Source organism: Perca fluviatilis, chromosome 11, assembly GCF_010015445.1.
Source record: "Perca fluviatilis chromosome 11, GENO_Pfluv_1.0, whole genome shotgun sequence".
Taxonomy (NCBI): Eukaryota; Metazoa; Chordata; class Actinopteri; order Perciformes; family Percidae; genus Perca; species Perca fluviatilis.
Genome location: NC_053122.1, coordinates 7,907,331 through 7,930,727, shown reverse-complemented (window position 1 = coordinate 7,930,727; position 23,397 = coordinate 7,907,331). Strand labels below are relative to the sequence as shown.

At 40.7% G+C, this 23,397-nt stretch overlaps 1 protein-coding gene across 7 annotated transcripts in view; it reads left to right on the top strand.

The window, feature by feature from the left end:
• Positions 1 to 23,397, top strand: part of asph (aspartate beta-hydroxylase) — a 34,573-nt gene that overhangs the window by 8,050 nt on the left and 3,126 nt on the right. For 2 of the 7 annotated variants that reach the window (XM_039814955.1, XM_039814954.1), the window contains exons 1-9: positions 790 to 1,017; positions 3,541 to 3,702; positions 5,568 to 5,612; positions 7,559 to 7,627; positions 18,999 to 19,088; positions 20,310 to 20,390; positions 20,688 to 20,791; positions 21,096 to 21,167; positions 21,898 to 22,852. In XM_039814955.1, coding sequence (XP_039670889.1) covers positions 933 to 1,017; positions 3,541 to 3,702; positions 5,568 to 5,612; positions 7,559 to 7,627; positions 18,999 to 19,088; positions 20,310 to 20,390; positions 20,688 to 20,791; positions 21,096 to 21,167; positions 21,898 to 22,852 — 1,663 coding nt within the window. In that variant the 5' untranslated portion in view covers positions 790 to 932. Of the gene's footprint in view, positions 1 to 789; positions 1,018 to 3,540; positions 3,703 to 5,567; positions 5,613 to 7,558; positions 7,628 to 18,998; positions 19,089 to 20,309; positions 20,391 to 20,687; positions 20,792 to 21,095; positions 21,168 to 21,897; positions 22,853 to 23,397 lie in introns of those variants that run through there. The other 5 variants (XM_039814957.1, XM_039814959.1, XM_039814956.1 and 2 more) reach the window with 4 other exon arrangements.

Sequence of the window (23,397 nt, the reverse complement as noted above, 5' to 3'; positions counted from 1 at the left end):
AAGCCAAAGTATCCCAAATACGAGGGCCGTTATCTTGTAATAATGGAGCTAATCTCTGCGCTGTAGTGATCGGGTGGTGGAGCTGCGATATCAAAGTCCTGCCCAGACACCAACCCGACCAATCGCAAGTCAATCACAGCTGTCAATCAGGACTTTCCGCCTGGTTTTTATAGCATCAACTTGTCATAAAAATTAACACTTAAACAAATCAGCGTGATGAGAACTATGAAACTGACAGAAACCATTTTTGGGAAAAAATCTTTTTTACTGTACTTTGATTTATTATTTCTTTTTTTTTTAGTTTGACCCAGAGGGAATTATGACCTATACTGCATCCAGCCACCAGGGGGCGATCCAGATGTTTTGGCTTCAGTTATACAGTCTATGCATCAACCCCTGTCAAATATTTTTTGATTTGTTTTTATTGTCATTTTAGGTAGTTCTTATCATGCTGATATTTGTTCAAATGCAAAATGAAGGTGGAACCCTGTTTTTGTTGTCTCAGTTGGCGACACAGAGGGTAGTAAAGTGGACTTTTATTTTTATTTTTGTATGTAAATGTACTTAAATCTGATCTTTCAGATCAGGAAGATGAAAGAGGGTGGTCCTGTCAAGCTGGCAGTGCAGTCAGCCTGTTGTTCCCTCTGTCTGTGTGTCAGGCCCAGCTGGTCTAACAGCACTATATATAGCTGTGTTTGACCTCCAGAGCCATATCGGGCTCAGAAAAAAAAGATGACAGAGAGCAAGGAGTACTGAAATATGAGCAAGAGTAGAAAGCCAGTAGAGAAAGAGGGGAGGGACAGAGAGACTGAGAGGAGGCAAGACCAGGAGGCAGAGATACCCTTCCCCTTTAGCTCGGACTGTAGGCTGTCTTTGTGGCCAGTTAACCTGTAATTCGGTTAGTTGGCAAGCCAGGCCGTCACTTGGCAGGGATGGGTGATCCAGCGACCCTGGTCGAGTCCGTCACAACTCCTGTTGTCACGGCAATCCCCACGGTGATAGCTGGGGAAATGCAAGGTGAGGAAAGCCTACGTTCAATGGCTACTGACGAGATCGCTGAGAAGGACAAAGGGAGTGTGGAGGTCATCGTTTGGGCCTGCTTGTTTGGTTGCTGGGTAAAGGAGTAAGTGAGGAATTGAGCAACAAAGTTGACATCTTGCAGGACTGAAAGCAGGTTTAGTGTCTTGAGATTTTTTCTTGTCCTGGAGCCACGATCTGGTTTATTGGTTTTCTGTCTTGTTAGCTCGGTGGGTATTGTCTCAGTAGTGCAAAAACTAACTCTAAACTATGAACGCACAATATTAGGGATGCACCGATCTGACTGGGCTCCGCCGATACGAGTACCGATCCAATACTGGTGTTTAATTAATAAGCTGTATGACCCACTGTGTTGAAGTGACTGGATTCTTTTATGTGAAAGGCAACATCAGGCTTGGCTTTAACATTGCTTTCCTAACCTTGTAAAACAACATAACAAATTCATAAATTGACTGAATTGTTAATTTTTTAAATAAAACCTTGGCACCAGCAAATTGATAAAACCTCTTCAAAATTAACAGGAAATTCAATTCTTGGTGTAAACCTTTTTAAATGCAGCAACAAATTGGCCAAAACTTAAATAGGAATTCAAATTCCAATGTATATAATGTATATAGAATATAAATGTATACTTGAATAGATCAGCCCTATTGTCACCGATGCCAGATCCAGCTATTTAAGTCAGTATTGGCCTGATAGTGTCAGATCAATGCACAATCTTGCGCTACACGTTATTATGTTGGGAATATGTAACCAACATGGTGGTTACATAGTTTGGTGAGCCAGGTCATTTAAGTATTTTAACTTAAAAGAATACCAAAAAAAAAAAAAAATATTATACATTCCTTATGCTCACACTTTTTAAATTAATCTAGAACAGGTTTAATGAAACATACCTTCCACATGCTTCAGTATTTGTGCTAAACTAGGCTGACCACTGAACAGACAAATCTCTGCAATAGAAGTGCAGAATCAAAGCTGATGTTGATATCCTCAACTGACTCGGTAAACTGGGGTTCTTATAAATATTGGAGACTTTTAGAGGCGTGGGAGTAATTACTTTTCTTCAGTGGATTCTGAGCTGTACAATTGATCTAGAAAAGTCTGTCACTCAAACTTTGATCTCCGTGTATTGACTTTAAAGCTCAAGCTAGGGTGTCAATGGATTTTGTAATGATACATGTTTGTTCAGAGGTAACACTGTCTCTGTCTGTGCAGATTGAGTGACTGTATATTTTAATATACAGCTTGCTATGGGAGTACTTTGAACTATGCTGTGTGTGTGTGTGTCCTAGCACCATGTAACATACTTCAACACCTGTTCATTCTCTCGGCCACCATTTTATCCAATCATGCATTATGGGTTGTTGGCACTCATGGAATAGCTTCTTGGATAACTTTTTCTGTTTCCATCACCTGGCTCCTTTCCACGGAGCCAATTCTGAGGGATTAGTGCGGATACTGCAGATGACATGATTCCTAGCAGATTTGCCCAGATTGAAGTGTAAAAATATAACTTTTCTTACTGTCTTAAAGGGAACATATCATGAAAAACACTCACTCACCTATATCTTTTGTAACAGATGCATTCAGGTGATGCCGTGACAAATGGTTTAACGTGTGATTGTGTTTCTTAAGATATACATTACTTCAAGTCCATCAGTTTGTGTTTATTCCACTCTTCGTCTAGTGTCGCAACTTGCTGGGAAATCAAAAATGAAGCAGGTTAATGACTTGGTAGACTCTTGAGCTCTGGTTTTTAATTTGCATTCGCAATACTGACAACATTAACTGTAATAGGTCTACATCTGGCGGTTAACCAGACTATAACAGGGTTAGACTTAAAGACAGCTGTTCCATAAAAGCTGTTCGGATGAAACTCACACCTTCGTATATGTTCCACCAGGGTTAATTAGTTATATAATAATAATAATAATAATAAATTGAATTTATATAGCGCTTTTCATGGACTCAAAATTGGCCTAATGCATGTCTACGTCTTATTTATTCCCAGGGCTGTACCTAACATTCCTTACTGAATGCTTCAGGATTAATTCATTTACCATTATACTCCCAGAACAAAGTCACAACTAAGTTGGTATGGTTTCAATTGTGCAGTCAGTGTATGTACTGTTGTCAAAAGGTGGACTTAATGTCTTATAGTTGAAGAGGTTTATTAGGTTTTAAAGTGTGTGGGGGTTGGGATAATTGGTATTACTTTGTTCCTTACTAAGTATGTGATCAAACTGTAACATTGGCTGCCACCTTCTCAAAGTCCAACCACTGACAAAATTGCTGGTTATGCAACAAACCTACCAGCACGGCAATGTGTGTGAGTGATGCATTACATTTGCTGTGATTGGTCTTTTCTGTTCTTTTATAGACTTAACATCATTATTTAAATGTACAGCATGACTTCAGAATGTGAGAAAGATGCCTCCAAGAAAACCTGTCAAGTGTGAACAAGTGAATCTGACATCATATACTGTCTTTGGGTTGCAGATGTCAATAAAGCCCAGTCAGCCAACAAGAATGGGAAGAAGGCAGACTCTGGGTCCAGCAGCGGCAGCTTCTTCACCTGGTTCATTGTCCTGGCCCTGCTGGGTGTCTGGACATCTGTAGCCGTGGTTTACTTTGACCTGGTCGACTATCAGGGAGTCGTTGGTAAGTACTTGTTGCAACACAAATACATTTTAAATTGATCAAAATGGTTGCAGATTATTCAGTCAAATGAAGTTAACATCACTTAATTTTAATTAATAATTTGAACATATAAACTGAGTTTATAGAACATCACTTTTGTCACAATTTTTTTTATTGTAAAGTGTTTTTTGTTAAGATGGTTACTAGGGCTTGGTTAAAATAATAAATTCTTCGATTAAAATTGATCTTTGTTTAAATGTGATATGACATTGATTCATAAAATTCAGAAATGTGCCTTTTCACCATGAATGTAAAAGTACTTTAAACAAACTTTTTGGGGTTAATGTAAACATTAACCTGGTGCATTATAAAAGATATTTAAGGGTTGCTTCTTGCTTGGACAATTTTACAACAGAAATTCTCAATCTTTTTATTTATTTTTTTAAATCTCCAAATAAAATTGGTGTTGTGACAGAAATGTCCCTAACCTAATTGAGATCGAATCGGAAAACTAATCGAATCAAGAGCTTGTGAATCTGAATCGAATCGATGGTGATACCCAGCCCTAATGTTTAAATTTATGACGCTGCCACTTCATGAACAACCCATCTCATTGGTCTGTAGCATGTGGACTACGGTTGGGACTCACCAGAGGCCCCACAATACTTGTGTGATGATACGATATTATTGTGACTTCAAACTAGCGCTGTCAAATGATTAAAAAAATGTAATCGCATTAATGTCATAGTCAATGTCAATTTTTATCTATTCTAAATGTCCCTTGATTTCTTTTTGTCCTTTTTTTTTCTTTTTTTTGCTTCTCATTTTAATGCTCTTATCAACATGGAAAAGTGGATCGGCTTGCTTTGTGCTTTTGTCGCCTGGCTTTGACAAGAGGGCGGAGAATTTGCATCAGCTGTGTGCTTGGCCATCAAGTGGTATTTTAGACTGGATGTGCTGCAATGATCGCTCAGTTCACAACGACAAAAACACACAGATCACTTTGGTCTCGTCAATGGAACCATTTGGCAACTTTTTAAAAGTAAACTTTCCATTCAGAATCTTATTGGCATCCATTTCAGCGTCTCACGCTCGCCATCCACTCAAAACGTAACGTTAGCCTACTACTCTTTGGCCGGCTCGCCAGCCCAAACAAGTGTGTGCGGCGTGCCTGTTTTGTTTCCGGTCTAGCTAGAATCCGGTGTGGTGTTGTAGTTTTTCTAACGTTACAAGTTTGCTAGGCAAAAAAGAACGTTAATCTCGCGATTTAAAAAAAAAAAAAAAATGTATACCGTTAAAATGGGTTTGTGCTAACGCCATTAATAACGCGTTTAACTGACAGCACTTCTTCAAACACATTGTGATATTCTGCGATTATATTTATTACCTTTTTTTCCAACATCAAATTATGTCCCCAAAGGACTGTTATTTAAAAGATAAATTTATTTGCTAGAAGAAAAAACTCAACTGCACAATCTAGTGGACTTAAAAAGCAGTTTCTTTATTTTAGTACCAAAACGTTAAGTTCTCATGTGCAATTCATATAATGAAAGATTGATACTTGGCATCCATGTATCGATACAGTATTGCTCTGGAAAATATTGCGATACTATGCTGTATTGATTTCTTAATTTTTTTTTTTTTTACCTCCGTGGACCAATTTTATACTGCTACCCCCTTAAATCTATCTTCTTTAATGAGTTTTACTGTCAGATGCATGTCTGTTATCTTTGACCACAGTAAACTGCACCCTGCACCCTTAATGATTATTGTTGAACATTCTTGTCTGTGTATTACGCAATTATTTATGCTTGAACTATGAATCTCTTCTGTCTTTCTTAACTTACCTTTTTGCTCCAATATGTATGTTTTGTGTTTGCATGCAGACAAGGCTAAGGGCTTACAAATTAACCTGTCTGAGGCCTTGCAAGGTAAAAAATATAAGGCATATTTCTCTTACATCTTGTATTAACACTAATGACTGTCTTGTGGTAATTGTTGTACACTCAAGATATTTTTGTCACTCCCTTACTCACCCTTCTCAGAGCCCTGAATCTAAAACAATCACCTACCATGAATGGGTTTGTAGTAAAGTATGCTGCACGCAGGTCATTCAGTGTGAAAATACCCAATGAAGAGAGAACATTTTGGCCCCTTTTTTGGTACATACGTCTAACCTTTATGTTATGACAAAGTTTTAATAGAGCCATTAACTACAGGTAGAAAAAAAGTAAATACAAAGTTTCTTACACTCAAAATGAGATATTAACAACATGCTTACTGAATGCATTTAGAAAGACAAAATCAATGTTCTGTATCATAAAGCTTTGACTCCCATAAATCCAATCCCAAATATCACAAATTGAAAATATTTGTTTGAAGTGGAATACCTGTTGTCTTAAACAGTCTTCATCTTCTTTTTGTAATATATCAGACAGAAAAAGTAGAGACGGTTTTAAAGATATCGATCAATGATAGAATTCAAAATATAATAAGTCATGTTAAAAATGTCACGACATCCTCTTCGTTAAATGAAGTGTTGTTCAGCTGGAACGTGTGACGACTCTACTGCGTTGACTTGTAACAAACCGTTCCTCCGTTCTCTCAGCTGGTTTCAGATTCAGGGCTTCTGTCTAACCTCATGGCCATCCCATTCTCTGTGGTTAGGTTATGGCGCTTACCCACTGCTAGTACCAGCTCCTCTCAGCTGGCCTCAACTCGACCGCGGTGCCCCGTCCATTTTCCATTGCAGATTTGCTACCGCCTCATGCGTGGGGCGAGCGTGGCTGGTCGTCATAGCGACGCCGCAGGAAACTGCCGTGACTTAGCGCGACACACACAGAACATCGAAGGTGTGTTGTTTTTGATTCTCGGCACGTGGCTGTCGCCAGAAGACATTTTGTTTCAAAAGAAGCTGGAGACGGCAGAAAAAAAAAAAAAAAAAACGCCACTGGCTAAACTATTTAAAAATTGTTCTGGACGCCCCCGTCTTTCGCTAGCAATTATGACACAGTGATTAGTGATGATTCTCTCCGACCAATCAGTAGTCTGCAGGTTTTCACGTCCCCTTTTGGTATGGCCTCGGCTCGCTTGGAACCTCGATGGAGGTGAAACTAAAAAAAAAAGTTACCTGTTGGCAGGTACCAGGGACTGTTTCATAATGGAAAACCAAAAAAAAGGCGAGGGCGAGTGGAGCAGGTACCATGTAATGGAAAAACGCCATGACTCTGTAGCTGGCAGACCCAAACCCAGCAGCTTTGATACTACCTAAACCTAGAACACAAGTTGTAGGCTCCTCCAAGTGTTCGTTATTGTCTATAAAACAAACCGATTGGCCATATATCCCACACTGCCATAGTGTTTTTCTGTTTAGTAATAGACATCCTAGCTAAAACTGTTGCCATTCCCGGTACCCACCGTCTCCCATATTCCCTTACGTTTAAAGGAATTCACCAAGCTTTTAGCCGATGGTAACCTTGGCAAAGGGACACAAAATGAATTTGTTTTTATGAGGAATCCTTTTGCTCATGCTAACTGCTAACCATAGGTGTATAGTCCAGGTGCCAGAAAGTAGAAATCCTGTCCAGCAGCTGTCCCAACCATCACTAAACCAGCTCCTCTACCAGGTAGATGAGCTCGTTAGTGAAAACACCTGTTCTAGATGTAGAGGCAGATCCAAAAACATGGCAGGATTTTTACTTTCTGGCACCTGGACTATACACCTCTGCTGCTAACTATTATAGACATAAGCTTGGTGCATGTCTTTAAGTGTCTGTCTGTGGCTAATGATGCATGTAAATGTACAATTGTCAATGTGTCAGTGTAGTTCCTGTGATCACAAACCATAAGTCTAAATGTGTGTTTGTTACTGCTCTAGGTAAACTGGTGGCATACGATACAGATGGAGATGGTGATTTTGATGTCGAGGATGCTAAAGTTCTGCTAGGCAAGTTGATTTATCTCTAATTTACAACTAATTTTAGTGTTTACTATCAGTGTCTTGCAAAAAAGGAAAACAAAGGGAATCTATATGTCTATTGTGGCAAACATCTGAAAATCTTCACTGCATTATCTGTGACTAGGTACATGCTTTCCCAGTCATGATGCCGTCAGAACTGATTTAGTTTTGAGTTTGAGCATTTCTGCACGCCACTGTTAGTGTTGTGTGTTTTGTTAATTACATTAAATGGCAATTTGGGTTTATTTTGCATGACTGACAATTGTACAGCTGACTGTTACCATAGAGACAATCTCAATAATGAAAATGGCAGAAAAGCTGAGCTCCCCAAACACTTATGACCTTATGTGTATGTCTGTGTTTTCTTAACTAGGTTATAATACAAAATAAACCATATTAATGTCTCCACATTAAGAGTATGGAAGTTTGAATTAGTCTAAGATCACTAAAGCTTAGGTCCCAACTTAAGAAGGTAGGTGCCTCATAGAGGTGCACATTTCTAGGCACCTCACGATTCGATTCAGAGGGCTACGATGCGGGATAGATAGATAGATAGATAGATAGATAGATAGATAGATAGATAGATAGAGATAAAATATTTAAGTACATTTTAATCAACTTAAAAACAACAGTTCTCTCTCTACTGTGCCACTCCTGATCTATAGAAATGTTGTGTTTTTCTGTTTTGATATTGTTAAGATGATATCTATGTTGTAGTGGTATCGTTTCTGGAACATTTCTCCTATGTGAAGCTCAAAGCGTTCAAGACAGCTGGGAGCTTGATAGGAAAGTGTAGTTGTCATTGTTGGTATTCCCCATGTGATGTCTGTTGCATGGTTTATGCAGGATCCACTTCAATTATTTTATTCCATCTTGTTTATTTAACTCCCAAACCTACTGAATGGTGTTAGACTAGTTGGGACATGTTGGACCACAGCTGTATGCAAATGGCTTCATTGCAACAGAAGAGTCAACATTTTGAACTTGGCCTGACTATTTGCCCTGCATAGAGTCTCAAAGAACCTGAACATTGTTTTTGTACCTCCTTAATATGTTGTGCCCAGTAAAATGGTTTCCTTTCTCTGGCTCTGAAATTAGACGGACAGGGATGAGAATCACAAGTTGCAGTTTGTCCTTGTTAACATGTTTTTACATGGAGGCTAGTGAGGATCAAAAGCAGACTATTTGCTCTTGTCTGAATCTTTAGAGAGCACACTTGTACTAAATGTGATTTATACAGGAAACTCGATGCTTTTTTGCGGTATTCAAAATGCTTAGCATTTTCCTCTTCAAGTTGGGAGTGTGCAATTCCGTTAGCCTTTTTAAAACACAGCCGCTTCTCCTGTTAGATAATGTTATATTACAGGGCTCTGTTTAGTTGATTTGTTTGTTGCTCTGTGTTGGTGGTTGATAATGAGTGTACCTGCAATGCACCACGACGTAGTTGCCCCTTTTTAGGCTAATATTGGAAATCCCTCTAGTAGAGGTCAACCGATGGTGGATTTTACCGATAGCTAGGTTGGGCCGTATTTGCCGATAACCGATTAATCGACCGATAGTATTTAGAATTATATACTGGATAAAACAGTTGACAAAATACATAATTTTTTTTCAAAAAAAGTCCAGACACTTTTGCCAATAATCAAAATAATAATGTCATATTTATTGATATTACACCCACAGCAGTGCTACACAAGCATGTGTGTTGTCTAAAACAGTTCTCCTGCATATTTGGAGTCATCCAGTGCAAAAATAAACATAATGAGCATTATAATTCATATAAAGGACAAACTATTTACATTCGGCCATTCTTCTCTGTAGAACGGTTTAGAACCATAGACGGTATATAATGGACCAACAGACCCCGTTGCTCTGGACAGAGACCAGTGAAGGCTATTAAGTTGTAAGTCTTCTGGTAGCTGTGCCAAGAGAAATCTCAATCATTCCTTATCTTACAGAGAAGGAGAGTTTAGGTATATGTAGGAGATAACCTGGGCACAGGCTAATTATTGCTAACTAAAATGCTAGTTAACATTAGTAATTAAACTTAAATGGCTCGTGTAAATCGAAACTGCCTGCAAGCTTCTCCTGTACTATACGGTAATTCCTCTACTATGTGACACAATCGTTAGCCTATTTTTACAAAAACATCTGCTACGTAGCCATAACGTGAGGTACAAGGTAATGGACCCTTTTATAAATTGTTTCTTTAGAACTAAACAATGGACAAATAGTCTTTAAATGCTTCAGATGTAAAGTTATTCGCTGTCAAGTGGCGCCAAAATGAATGCTAGTCAGTGGAATGCTAACGGGAGGTGATGGCCAGGTAGCAACAAAATGGCGCCATAGGAGGTTTGAGTTCTGAAGCGAAGCTTACCCCCTTGGTTAGAACTAGTCTGACGTGGTCCTACTCAGATTCTAGTCAGAATGTGAGTCTGAAACCGCTCCATTGGGCTGTGATTATGGGGCGTGTTCCAACCGAACCAGGGAAAAAAATGCCTCTGCATTCATTGGATAGACCTACAACCAATCGGAGCAACGAAACGCAACTGTCAACAGAACTCAACACTGTGTATCGTCTCCATAGCAACCACTCTTTGCACAATGCATTCGTTCTAACTTCTGACTTTTAGACTTTTTTTGACGCTAGATATATCATTTGTTGCGTGTAAATATAAACGTGGATAACGTTAGTGATAGTGACATGCTTGCTACGGTCGCATTTCTAGAGATGAATCGGCGAAAACACGTTTTTTTTTTCAATGAGTCACGGCTTTGTTCTAACGTCGCTGGGCGCTCTCACTCTTCACTCACGCTCTATCTCGCTCCACCATATAACGCTACTGTGCTTTCGGGCAGTTGTTGATGCTCCTCCGCTGAGGATTTTAAAATGAACGTGCTGTCGATTCTACACATCTCAATTCTCCAGCGCCAGCCACTAGACAGATCGTGGACGATTTGGGTCGGACTTGCGTTAATTTTTGTCAGTGTTTAACCGCTTGAGGTAAGTTAGCCTACTACTAATGTTTAGCGTCATCTCAGCCTCAAAAGCAAACAAACATACTGTTGTGCTGTTCTTTCTCTACTAATGCAGCATCTATTCAACAAATTAATAACTTTATGATATGACAAAATGAACTGTATATATACCTTTTTTGCTGTCGATGCTTTAAACGCGCATCTGATGTCAGCCTTCTCCGCACAGCATGTTCTCTCCGTGCAGCGCGCAGTAACACGTGTCGAAAATAAACCACACGAGGCATCAGTGATTTTTATTTCGCCTCTAGAGGCCGCTATTGTAACGCATGATGCCAGCAGACCCTTCTCAGCTCTCGTGTACTGTGTAATGAATGACAGCACGCGCTTCCCAGCCGCTCCAGCAACGGACGCAACCAGGAAATGGTCGGTATGGATTTTTGCCGATAACGATAGTTCCACCAATCAACTATCGGTGCCGATTAATCTGCAAAACCGATTAATCGGTCGACCTTTACCCTCTAGTGTACAACACGTCTAACAACCACATGCTTGAGTAGTGGAGTAAATATTAGAAATGGACTGAATTTGTGTAATTTAAAATGTAATTTTAATATAAATAAGAACGAATGCAGTTTGTGTGGTATTATAGAGGAAGATTGACAGCTCTAGAGCCTGTCTATCTTTTTAACTCAGTAGTTTTTATTTTATAGAACCCCAGGAGCTATGCGTATTAAAACACAAATTTTTTTTATTGTGCAGTGCAAAGTAATTTATCATTGAAACATTATCAACACACTTACTAGTTTACAATAACACCTTTTTTTTCTGAAAGTATTATCAGAATACTCTTTGTCCCACTGGCTTTCTGTCTGCTCACAAATTCTTGTCCTCCACCATAATAAATCCAGCTTCAGTTCTCATTTTTCTGTATTTAACTCTTAAGTCTATGACTCTAAGGCTGTCTCCACATGATAAGGATGGTGAGCTGAACGGTCTGATTTTTAGGCGCAGAGTCAGTGCACAGAGCTCAGCTCAAAACTGATTAGTTATTATATGATTTTATAAACCAGAACTTTAAAATCATGGCACAAGGTGATTTTGTTCATGTGTAGACAGCAAGACTCCAGCTGCTTATGATAAAGCCTTAGTAGTTCCCTCGCTGCCTAACATACGCTTACAACTTCTCTTACCTTCTCCTCTTGTTTCCCTCCTCATTCCTCCTCTGCTCTTAATCCTCTTTCATTACATTGCTTCTCTCCATTTGATTCCACCTTTCTGTCTTCCTGCCTTTTTTATTAGTTTTTTTTTCCACCTCCTTCCCTTCTCACTTCCACATGTTGCGCTCCCCAAACTTTTATCTTCCATCCACCCATGCCCCACCTCCCCTCTTGTTTGCGTAGGGCCTGACCAGTGAGGGCGATGGTCAGGGTGAATCCGAGATTCTGGATTGGTTAGAAGAAGTGGAGGAGGGCAGCTCTGATTGGTTAAACGGTTTCTTCACTTTCCTGTACGGTCTGATAAACCCCCTGGAACCCCTGGAGGAGGACGAGCGCAGTGCCTCAGGAGGACTCGTGGAGGCACAGGAGGAGGACGAGGAGGACGAGGATGATGAGGGAAGGTTCGGAAAAAGAGGAGCGGATGATGATGGAAATCAGGGGCAAAAGATCGTCATAGTTGGCCTCCATAACCAATAGCCTCTGGCCAACTTCAGCAGCCCAATTATCCTCTTGCGCACTTGTTTTCGACCGAAGGGCCTCAACATCCAACAGCCCAAGCTACAGTGTGGTGCAAAATTTTGCGTGTTTTGGCAACTTAACCCAACTAGTAGCTTTGGATATGAATCTCTCCAGTCTAAACTTGTGGTGTAGGCCCCACCCACATGAGGTTTCACCAACTGGAATCCCAAAAATTGTCAAACTCGACAAACGAGCTCCATTCTTGTATCAGCGGAATCTTGAGAGGGTGAAAGTTTTCTATGATGTTGATTCTGTGCTGGGATATGGACATAATACTCAGGAACACTTTTTAGAAGTCCTCTGAAACGTTTATTTTAGAATCTATTACCATTAGGTTCTGCACAAACCTGTTTTGTAACACTAAATAATACAAAATACAAGGATAATTTGCACTTGGGACAGCTGCTTGGTTGACTCTTCTGACAGTTCTTATTCCTGCATGCCATAAAACGTTATCTTCAACATTTACTCTGGGACTATAGGCATACATTTTGTACTCTTTTTAAACCTTAAGTTGAAGGATCTTGGGTTTTGTCTTTGGGTACATCGCAGTCTCTAATTTGATATTTCCTCGATCCTTACATGAACTAAAAGTCGTTCTGGTCCGCCAGCTAGAAGGCTCAAAGCTCTTATTTTTGCTCTGAGGAGCGAGGATCAAGGATCAACGAGGGAGCTTTGAGCAAGGATGCACAAGAGGAACCCTCACGGAAGTCTTACTGGTCGACAAGTCCCCTTTTTGGATATCAGTTATTGATTGGATGCTGCAGCTGATCGGACTGATCTGATACATAACCTCACTGGACCGGGGTGAAGGCGGATTACAGATTTAACTCAGTGTATCACTCCCAAGTTTTATAGTTTTGTTTTCTGATCACTGTCTAGATAAAAATCTGTTAATTGTAGGTGTGAATAACAAAAGGACTTCAAACTACTTTATTTTTTAGAAAGATTTTTGTTTCATGATCTGTTATTTCCCCCATTATTTTATTATGGATACAATTAAAGTCAAACGAGGGGAGTCTTTTAGCAAGAAACACTTTTTTTATATTAACGTAATTTCCGTTCAGTCACATCTAGCCTACAAATGTTTTCAGCTGTCTTAGTCTGTGATGTGGGCCTCACATTGCAGACCTTGGCAACAAATTGCAGCCAATCCACCTGCCTAATTTGCATGTTGAGATGAAATAACAATGCAGGCAAACTTAAGATAAAGGGAACACTCTTTATACCAGGTGAAAAAGCAAAGCCCCATGATTAGATGTCAATATCCAGATAATGTAACAGATTGCACGTTAATACCAGGTGAAAATGGGGTCTTGAACTTTTATACAGATTGTTTGTTGGCAGCGTATATAACTGTATAGATATTTTTACTTCACTCATTTTGATATGCCATAGAAGGAAAAGCACTGGTGTCAAAATGTACCATTGCTCAATTACGTTGTCATCTTAGGAAAGGCAAAGGTGAACTTGATAACAACATGAATGATGAGTCAAAATGTATGCTTTAAAATGGTCTCACACCTACAGTAATTGTCAGCCATGAAGCCATGAACTTCTTTTTAAATCTGAGGTTCAAGTTTGGGACTATGCACAAGTACAATCCATTCATGTCCAAATTGTTGCCAGTTTGTTTGGGTCAAAGTTGAGAGAGGAGTGCTCTGCAGTAGGAAGGTGTGATGTGTTAAGAGTTTCAGAGGGATGAGTCAGGTGATACAGAGAAAAGACATGTTTGATTAATTACGCTTGAATCTACTACTATCGTTGCTACAGGCTTAGACGGCCGACGCCAGCTGAGTGTGTGTGTGTGTGTTTGTTTCTGTGTCGACATGTTTGCACTGAACTTGATGGCTGTGATGAATGCGTGGATGCACTGGATTTAAAATTATTATTATTTTTTTTTTTTTTTTTTTTGGAACAGGCTCTTCCTGTTTTGGGGTGGAGTGACTCCAGCTTTGGCTTTGTAGAAGAATGAGTGTACATGGTGGTATTGAAGCTAGGGTTGGGCCAGTGTAAAACGTTTCCAACCAGTTTGATTTTAAGGCAAACACCGGACCGGAATACCGAATTTTACCACTTGACACAGCAGCCGAGTGAAACCTAATGATACTGAGAGAGCCTGTGAATGAGAGCTCATTGAGAATCACAATCTGCTTTATTGGTTAAGTGTGCGTACACTTACAAGACTTTTTTTAATGTTTTTTTATTAGTGGCTTTTTGCTGAGCTGGTGCATATAAGATAACCATACAATGAGCATAATGAGCTTATTTTTCCTTTTGTCATCCTATGTTTGTGTTCGTATTAACATTAGCTAAGCAGATTGGAGAATGATGCTGAGCTCACTGCCTATTACTTTACTGGGTTACTGGGACAGAAAAGAACATTGACTCCTGCCTCAGTTTCCAGCCACTCTATGGATTCAGACAATTATCCTCCCACCCAGTTATTGGACACGTCTGGTTAAGAAGCAGCTCACATATGAATACTATATACTACCGAGCGGTTAGTGGCCGTATTCACCTTTTTTATGTTTATTTCTATTTTCTGCTATGGTGTAATTGTAAAATTTCTTAGGTCTTTCAGCCATTGCAATAGAAGTACAAATAGTTTTTGAGGATGAAAGGTCTCCAACAGCATTTCCTACATATGGTGCTAGTTTAACAGTGAAGACATCTTTTGGACTATTTATATTTACTCTGGCTAAGACATGTCAGGGATAATGCTATTTGTATTGCACAGCTTATCCCTCATTGAAATCTAGCCAAGTTCCTAGTCAAGTTTCATTTTTTAGCAACCGTGACCTTCTGCTGCAAAAAGTTAATGTGGTTTGCTTCAGCTTGCTTGAGGCTGAGATTAGTTTCATGCAGCGTTTTTAGCGGACTTGATAGCATGGAGCTGTGGACATGGCTTGTGCATAAAGTACTGATAATCTAATATTAGACAGTAGGAATGATAAACGGTTGTGTTAACGGCCTGATCACTTTATGGTGTGCAACAACAACAAAGGTAGAACTGTGAAAGAGCCCAGTGTTGTAACTCTTGTCTTGTTTGTGTGCGACATCAGATGAAAAACCTGGAGATGCAGCCAGGAGAGGAGCTAAGAAAGGTATCGTTATGCAGGCTCTTGCATGAAGCTGTGCTGTGTTACAGTGTGAGCTAGACTAATGGATGAAGTTTCAACTACTCACAACTCGTGATCTCGGATCCAACGGAGCGTTTGATCTCCGCGTTGGATCTCCGCTAGGTTTATTTTATGAATGACTTGTTAACCCGTTTCAGTGTTTCTTCTAGATTGACTGCTTGGAGGGGGATGCTAACCCAATTATTTACAATATTACAGAATATTTTGAGCTGAACAAACCGTTAATTTTGCACCTAACCTTACTTAACAATATCGGGCTTGTAGAGCCAGGAGTATATCCTTCTTGGTAGTCAAGATGGATGAAAGCCTGTCTTACTGTGCTTGTTGGCGGTTGTAGATGTATCAGCAGGAGAGCTGCTGTTGCTCTGCCCAGCACAGAAGAGTTTAAAAGGGTTTATTTCCAGTGATTTAAAGTGATTTAAAAAACAAACAAAAAAACTTTGGCTTAATTCTGCGATTGATTAGTACCCCACTCAGGCTTAACATGGGTTTTAATTCATTGAGTATACCTTCATTTTGGTAATCTTTTAAAGAAACCAGTAGAAGTCCTGTTGACTGCTGTTTTCCATAACCCAGTATAACATACCAATGTGGTCTACAAAGTCTACACACTGCTTGTGAAGTGTGAGTATGGCATGGAACTGGTCTGTGGTTCTAATTTATCCTCAGACATGCACACGCCCGCCTAATGTGTGGTGATGTCCAATAACAGAGTGAACTTGAGCATGGTCTTCGTCCTATAACGAGTGGTGAAACACAAACCGTGTTGTTGCTCATCCATCCCAGAAACCTCTCCAACCAGAGATGTGGGCTCGAAGCTCCGGGAGGCTCTAAAGCAGCAGCTGGCCATCATCCACGAACGTGTGGAGGCCAAGAAGCTGGCCAAGCTGGCTCTGGCTGAGGTCAGACAGCTCCTGGTCAAAGAGGAGGAGGACAAGGAGCTGGAGCTAGGGAGGAAGGAAATAACGGCCAGAGTGAAGGAAAGAGTGGCCACCAGGCTGCAAGAGGAAGAGGAGAAGATAGAAAAAGAAGAGATGGAAAAGGCTCTGGAAAAACTAAGGAAGGAAAAGTCAAAACCACTGGATGAGGAAAAGGAGGAGAAAGAGGAGAAAGAAGGGGAGAAGAAATCTAAGAAAGGAATTGAGAAAGAGGAGAAGTCAGAGAAAAAGGTGGAGGGAAAGAAGGCACAGGAGGAAGACAAGGGGAGAGGGAAAGAGTCTGCGAAAGAAAAAAAGCGAAACAAAGCTGAGAAATCTGACAGAGGCAGGAAATGAAGTAAGAGGTTTTTAGAGGAATGTTTTGATCCAGCCAATGTTAGCCATTTCAACATCCGCAATTAACTTTTTCAAATCAAGGCCCAAGGTGGCTGGTAGATGAAATGATTAAAAATGATATCAGCTATGCTTTTAACTATTGCATTGCCATTATTGCTATTGGTCTTGTATGCGATTCTCAATAAATATTATAGAAGTGTGCAGTAATTACTCTAGTTACACTGAACATTATGCAGAATACTAATTTGTTTTCAACACTAAAGTGTAACACATTTGAATTGATGCACTCAGTGGTTTTCATCTTAAGTGCAAGAAGGATCACTTAGAAGTTTGAGAATATTAACATGGAATAATTAACGGTAATATGTTTAGAGTAATACTCTTTGGCCTGAGGTTCACAGCGTTCAGGGAATCACTCGCGCAATAAATCTCCACATGGCAAGCAGGTTTTCTTTCAACTGGCCGTATGGAAGAAAAGTCTGCCTACCTCGTGTACTGTAACAAAGAATTGCGCTACGTTCTACGCACGAAAAACAGCCCGGCAGAATTTATTTTTTTCTACTGGCCAGAGTGGCGGGTTGTCTCCATAATGAACTCACCAAAGAGTAAATTTACTCCCATTTGGCGACTGGGTGACTGTGTTAATTTTAGACCCTAAGGGCGGGAATGCAATCAAATGTCGAGTCGGATTCATAATCTTATTACTATTCTAGTTATTTTTTTTTTTTTTCAATTCCTGATTTTTGATCACACTTTTGCCAACTTTAAGCTGTTTTAGCTTGTGTTTAGACATCATTCAACAGAACAGAATAGACGTTTGGCATCTTGTCAAATGAAGGGAAAAAGAAATTTGTTGAAAATGTTGCAAAATGCAGTTGGGGCTTTTAACCCAACCCAGTTAAAAGGTATTCTAGCACAGAACAGTTGCTTTGCTGAAAAGGTTAAAGAAAAAAGTAATTAATTTTCTAGCTAGACAGGCTTGTTAGATTTAGTACCTTTTTTTTATATATCATGTCTCGTAAAGTACTTTTGATCCTGGTCTGAAGCTAACCAGCTAGCTCAGGGCTCTAGAGTGATGGTTGCCTGTTTTCCATTGGCAACCAATTAAAAGCCAAGGTTGCGTAGTGAGCAGACACCAGCAAGCACTTTGTGCTGCGCTGACAATTTGCTACACTTGGGATTGTGAACTGCCAGTTGGGAATCGCTGTTATTGATGTTGGTACAGGCTGAATTATTGATATTTTTTTTTTCTCGCAATCTGTACTTTTAGTTAAAGGGTGAGGAAAGACTGGCATGAATGGGGAAGATGGGAGTAATGGAAAAGAATAGGATTAAAATCACAGGGGTCGGAACGAGCACTGAAAGATTGTCTAAACGTGTTGATTTCAAGTGTGATGTAGGGTTTGTGATCGTGTTTAGGTTTGACTAGAAAACAGGATATCTGTTCCACCAATTTCTCCACTGCTAGAAATTTACAATGTGACTTTTTTTTCCCAAAAGATTTCGGGAGATTTGTGTTCCACTATCATAAATGTTGATTTATTTTGTCAATAAAGTTTCTGGGTCCCTGTAAGTGCCTCTTTTCTTAAGTGAAAGCCAATCTTCTGTGGTTCTACCAGAATGCATGTTGGGAAGAAACTCAAAATCTTTGACCTCAGATCAACATCCAGTTAAGACGTACACTTTTTATTTTTTTAGGTCCCTTATTTTAGGATAACACATTACTTTTCAGCACATTACATTTATGGCAATTCATTTGAAAACAAAATTGTCAAAAATATTTGTGTCAAAATGCAACATATTTGTCAGCTTAAGACAAATCCTAAAATGTCAGTCAGCAAAAGAAACCCCATACCTTTTTTTTTTTTTTTTTTTTTTTTGAGATGGTTTGATAGGAAATGTTCATTCATGTGAATATTACCAATGTTTTATAACCTTTTTCGCTGCAGACATTTTTTACTTACAAAGTCCTGTACCTGTTTCATGTACAATACATGACCTACATGCCCCACTGTCAGCAATACCAGCTGAACTATTATGTATTGGATCTTCATACAGTACGTGTGTATGACAGCCACAAATTGGCATATTTAAAACCCCAGTCATTAAACATGATATGAAATCATTTTAATATCAAGGACCCGGTACACACACAAACCTATCCTTTGTCTATAATGTACACCTACATATGTTTCCTGCAAGCAACATGTGCATTCATCTCACGTAGGACTGAAAGAGAAGGCTGTTGTCGTCACTTCCCGTAAAGAAGAAGCCGCTGCCCCAGTGGAGACTCCTGTCGCTGAACCTACACCAGAAGGTACCACACAGGTTTATTATAAATTCGACGCGTTTTCAGTTCTACGTGTCGGACAGTGTTGTAGGTCATTTTGGCTAAGGTTGGACAAGTTGACAATACATTTGTTTTAATTGGAACATTTTAAACCAAATTACAACTAACACAAAATTAAATCGCACAAAGCTGAAGCCACAGCTTATTCTGCTCCTGTGTGATGTAGCTGCAATGAATGAATGTAGGATATTATTCATATTATTTATTGAAAGATTATGCTAGTGGATCATGTTTGGCAGTGGACAGGGGGTCTGCGACCCTATTTAAATGTCTGAAAATGTACATTATATGAAACGCTCTGCCTTCCGCGTGTACTATGTTTGACAGTAATGCATGATGTATAAATATCCATTCACCCAGTTAATATGCAGCTCAGTCTTTTACTATATATAGTAGGGGGACCCAGCTCCGTCTCTCGTTCAACTAAGGCCCTGACACAGAGTCCGAGGGGCCGTCGGCGTTCATTTTGGCCAATTTGACTTGTGTAATCGACAGGGCGGGCACTGCCGGCAGTCAGACTCAAACGACCCATCTGACTGGTAGAGTGCTAACCTGGAAACGGGGAGCGGAATGAACGTGACTGGAGTCTCTCAAAATCTGAAATCTTTTAAACTGACCTTTTGTTGATCTGAAATGAAGACAGATTCAGCAACTGCACGGCCTATTTCTCGCTTAAAATGTTTTCAGAAACACGTTTCAGTGAACTATTTTAGTACGATATGAGATCGTATTCTGAACGAGCCGCCATGACAGTCTTTGAATTTCTTGAGAAAACAAACCCACGTGACAATCAGCTGCCGGTTTTAAATTTTTGGGCAACAATACAGATTAGCGCGGCCTGCTGTTATGGAGATGTGTTACGTCTTGTCTCTTCGGTGCGATCTGAGGCACTTTTTTGACCAACTCGGGGAGACTGATCAGTCCAACTGCCTTTTCTGCCGACTGTTGGCCGTCTGGTTGGTGTTTCAGCAGCTTTAAGGGGTCCTTGGCCTAAAAAGGTTGAAGACCCCTGGACTATATAGCATACGGATGAGTCTTCAAAGTTGAACTGCTTATTTTAATAATCTGCTTGGCCAGAAGAAAGTGCTTTTTGAATTTTAAAATGGAAATGTTTTGCATTCCCAAGATATGTCCCTGCCCATTTTTTCTTGCAAATATTCATATAACATTACCCCCTCCCCTCCTCAGCTGTTATTGAGCCTGAGCCTGAACCTGTGGAAGATGTGATTGAAGCTGCTGTAGCAGAGGACACTTCTGCCCCTCCTCCAGGTACGTGAGTGTCTGTGTACATGTCCTTCATCAATGCAGGCAGGCTGTATTAACTGAGTGTTCATGCGCACTGTGATATTTTTTTTTTTGCTTCACAATTTGAGTAGCCAGTGGTAGCCAAAATTATAATGCTGGGGCATTATACAAATGACACCAACAGGACTTCCGCAGTACAAGGCTTGGCGTGAACTGCCTCCTGCAGGATGGACCCAGCACAACATTCTGTGACATTGCCAAGCTGTGGTGTGTGTTTGAGAGAGGGAGAGAATCTGTAAAACTGTCTGCTCCTCCCTCTAGAGCCTGAACCTGAGGTAGCAGCTGAGCCTGAGGCGGAGCCAGAACCAGAGCCCGAGCCAGAACCAGAGCCAGAGCCTGAACCCGAGCTCGTGGAGACTCCTGAGGTTGGTACAGGCCAGGTTGATTATTCTAAAACCATCAGTGAAACTGGGTCCAGTTGCAGACAGCCGTTTTTGAATGCTCTTTCAATATCGATCCTTTTCATAAAAACATCTCTGCTGAAATTTGAACTTGTAAAGTCAAATGTACTCGAGAAGCTTAATAGTTAATTAAATAGTGAAACACATATTCCTTCAGGGAATCATGACTGCTATACTATCATGTAGTATGTTAACTGTATACTTTATTCCCTTGCACAAATACAAGTTTGAAGCTGTTGACATTTGGGCGGTGGATACCTTTTTTTAGGTGATTGAGGAGGATCCAGAGGTGCTGGAGGAGGAGCCTCCTGCTGTGGAAGAGGATGCCCCTGTGGAGGAGGTATTTGGTTTGTGTTATTAAAAGAAGCCATGTCCTTGCTACTGCCACCCCCTGCATCGTAACTGCATACCGGTTTCAAACTGAATTCTTTGTCTTTGTGGGGGCTGGGATGGAGGTGGTAGAAAGGTCTCGTATCTTCCCTGCAGGATACAAAAAAAGATTAGCACAACCTCAGATTGATGAGTGTATGCACTTAAAACAAATACTAGTCAACAATCTTTCCTTTCCAATTTCCTTATCGGTCTACAGGTTTTTCTGTACAGGCTGCTTAAGTTCCTCCATTTGCTTTGAGTGTAAAGCCCCTTCTAAACTGTTCTGCAGTTGTAATGCCTACCTGTGCCACCCATAAGGAAAGTATAGCAGCAGTAATGTAGATCTGCAGATGTCAACACTGCTTCCTACACTCAAATAATAGCTGCTGAAATGTCAAACTTACACCCCCTGCTGGTAGTGAGTGGGATGGATGGATGGATGGATGCATGCTGTTTTTTGTGTTTCTGAGGAGTTCGATGCTACTTGACCACATCTGTCTCGCAACTACTGCTGGTATATTTATTAATTTCAAACTTTTCTGACAGACCTTCATAATTAATAGTGTTATCTGTATGTGGGCAACTTTCTGACAACATAACTTCTAGGAAAATACTTATCCATACGTTTTTTAATAGCTAGTAAAAAATGTGAATAGCTGTATCTTTATCTAACCTTTTGATGATGTTTCTTGATTCAGGCTGTTCCAGTCGAGGAGGTTGCAGAGATGATGGCAGACCAGTCTGAAGAGGAGGCAGCGACTGAAGAGGAAACTGCAACAGAGCAGGCTGTGGAGGAGGAGGAGGAGGAGGAGGAGGAGGAGGCTGCCGGCGAGGCTGTGGAGGAATTTGTAGCGGAGGTGGAGGCTGCAGTGGAGGAAGATGAGGAGACTGCGGAGGACGTTTTAGCAGAGGTGGAGGATGCATTGGAGGAAGTCGAGGAGGCTGCCGACGAGGCCGTGGGAGAGCCTGCTGCAGTGGAGGAGACAGAGGAGGCTGCTGCTGAAGAGGTGGCATCGGATGCTTTTACTGTAGAGGAAGAGGAAGCTGCTCCTACAGAAGAAGCTGTTGAGGAGCCCGCTGAAGAGGAGGCAGCACCTTCAGAAGAAACAGTCGAAGAGGTAGCGCAAGAAGAGGAGGCCGCACCTTCAGAGGAACCTGCTGAAGAGGAGGCCGCACCTTCAGAGGAACCTGCTGAAGAGGAGGCCGCACCTTCAGAGGAACCTGCTGAAGAGGAGGCCGCACCTTCAGAGGAACCTGCTGAAGAGGAGGCAGCTCCAACAGAAGAATCTGTGCAGGAGGATACAGAAGAAGAGGAGGCAGCACCTTCAGAAGAAGCTGTTGAGGAGTTAGTGCAAGAAGAGGAAGCAGCTCCCTCAGAAGAAGCTGAGGAGGAGGCTGCTGAAGAGGAGGAGGCTGTAGAAGAGGAAACCGCTCCTTCAGAAGAGGCAGTGGATGAGGCTGATGAAGAGGAGGCAGCTCCCTCAGAAGAGGCAGTGGAGGAGGCTGTAGAAGAGGAAGCAGCACCTTCAGAAGAAGCTGAGGAGGAAGCTGCTGAGGAGGAGGAGGCAGCTCCCTCAGAAGAGGCAGTGGAGGAGGTTGCAGAGACGGAGGCTACTCCAGAAGAAGTTGTAGTGGAGGAGCAAACGGTACCAGGTAAAGAAGAAAGCATAAAAGTAAAAAGACGAGCTAATCCGGTTGTATTTGGTGCTTTAAAGATGGCGGATACCTTTTCTTCAGGTACAACTCGGTAAACTAAAATTCGATTGCGCCTCTAAAAAAAAATAAAAATAAAAAAAAAAATAAAACGGAGAAACTTAAACAAATAACCTTCTGCCATTTCAGAGCTCTAGAGTGCGACCAATGTGCTCAGAAATGCGACCAAAATTTGTAAGGGTGTGACTAAGATTTCTCCTAGGTTGCACCGGTGCACCTAACGTCCTCGCATCCGCTACCTCTCCACGAACGAAGCGATGTTGTTTATATGGATATGGTTTCATGTTTATATGGATATGGTTTCATGTTTATATGGATATGGTTTCATGTTTATATGGATATGGTTTCATGTTGTTTATATGGATATGGTTTCATGTTGTTTATATGGATATGGTTTCATGTTGTTTATATGGATATGGTTTCATGTTGTTTATATGGATATGGTTTCATGTTGCGTTACATGACCCATTCCTTGTGTAAAGCCG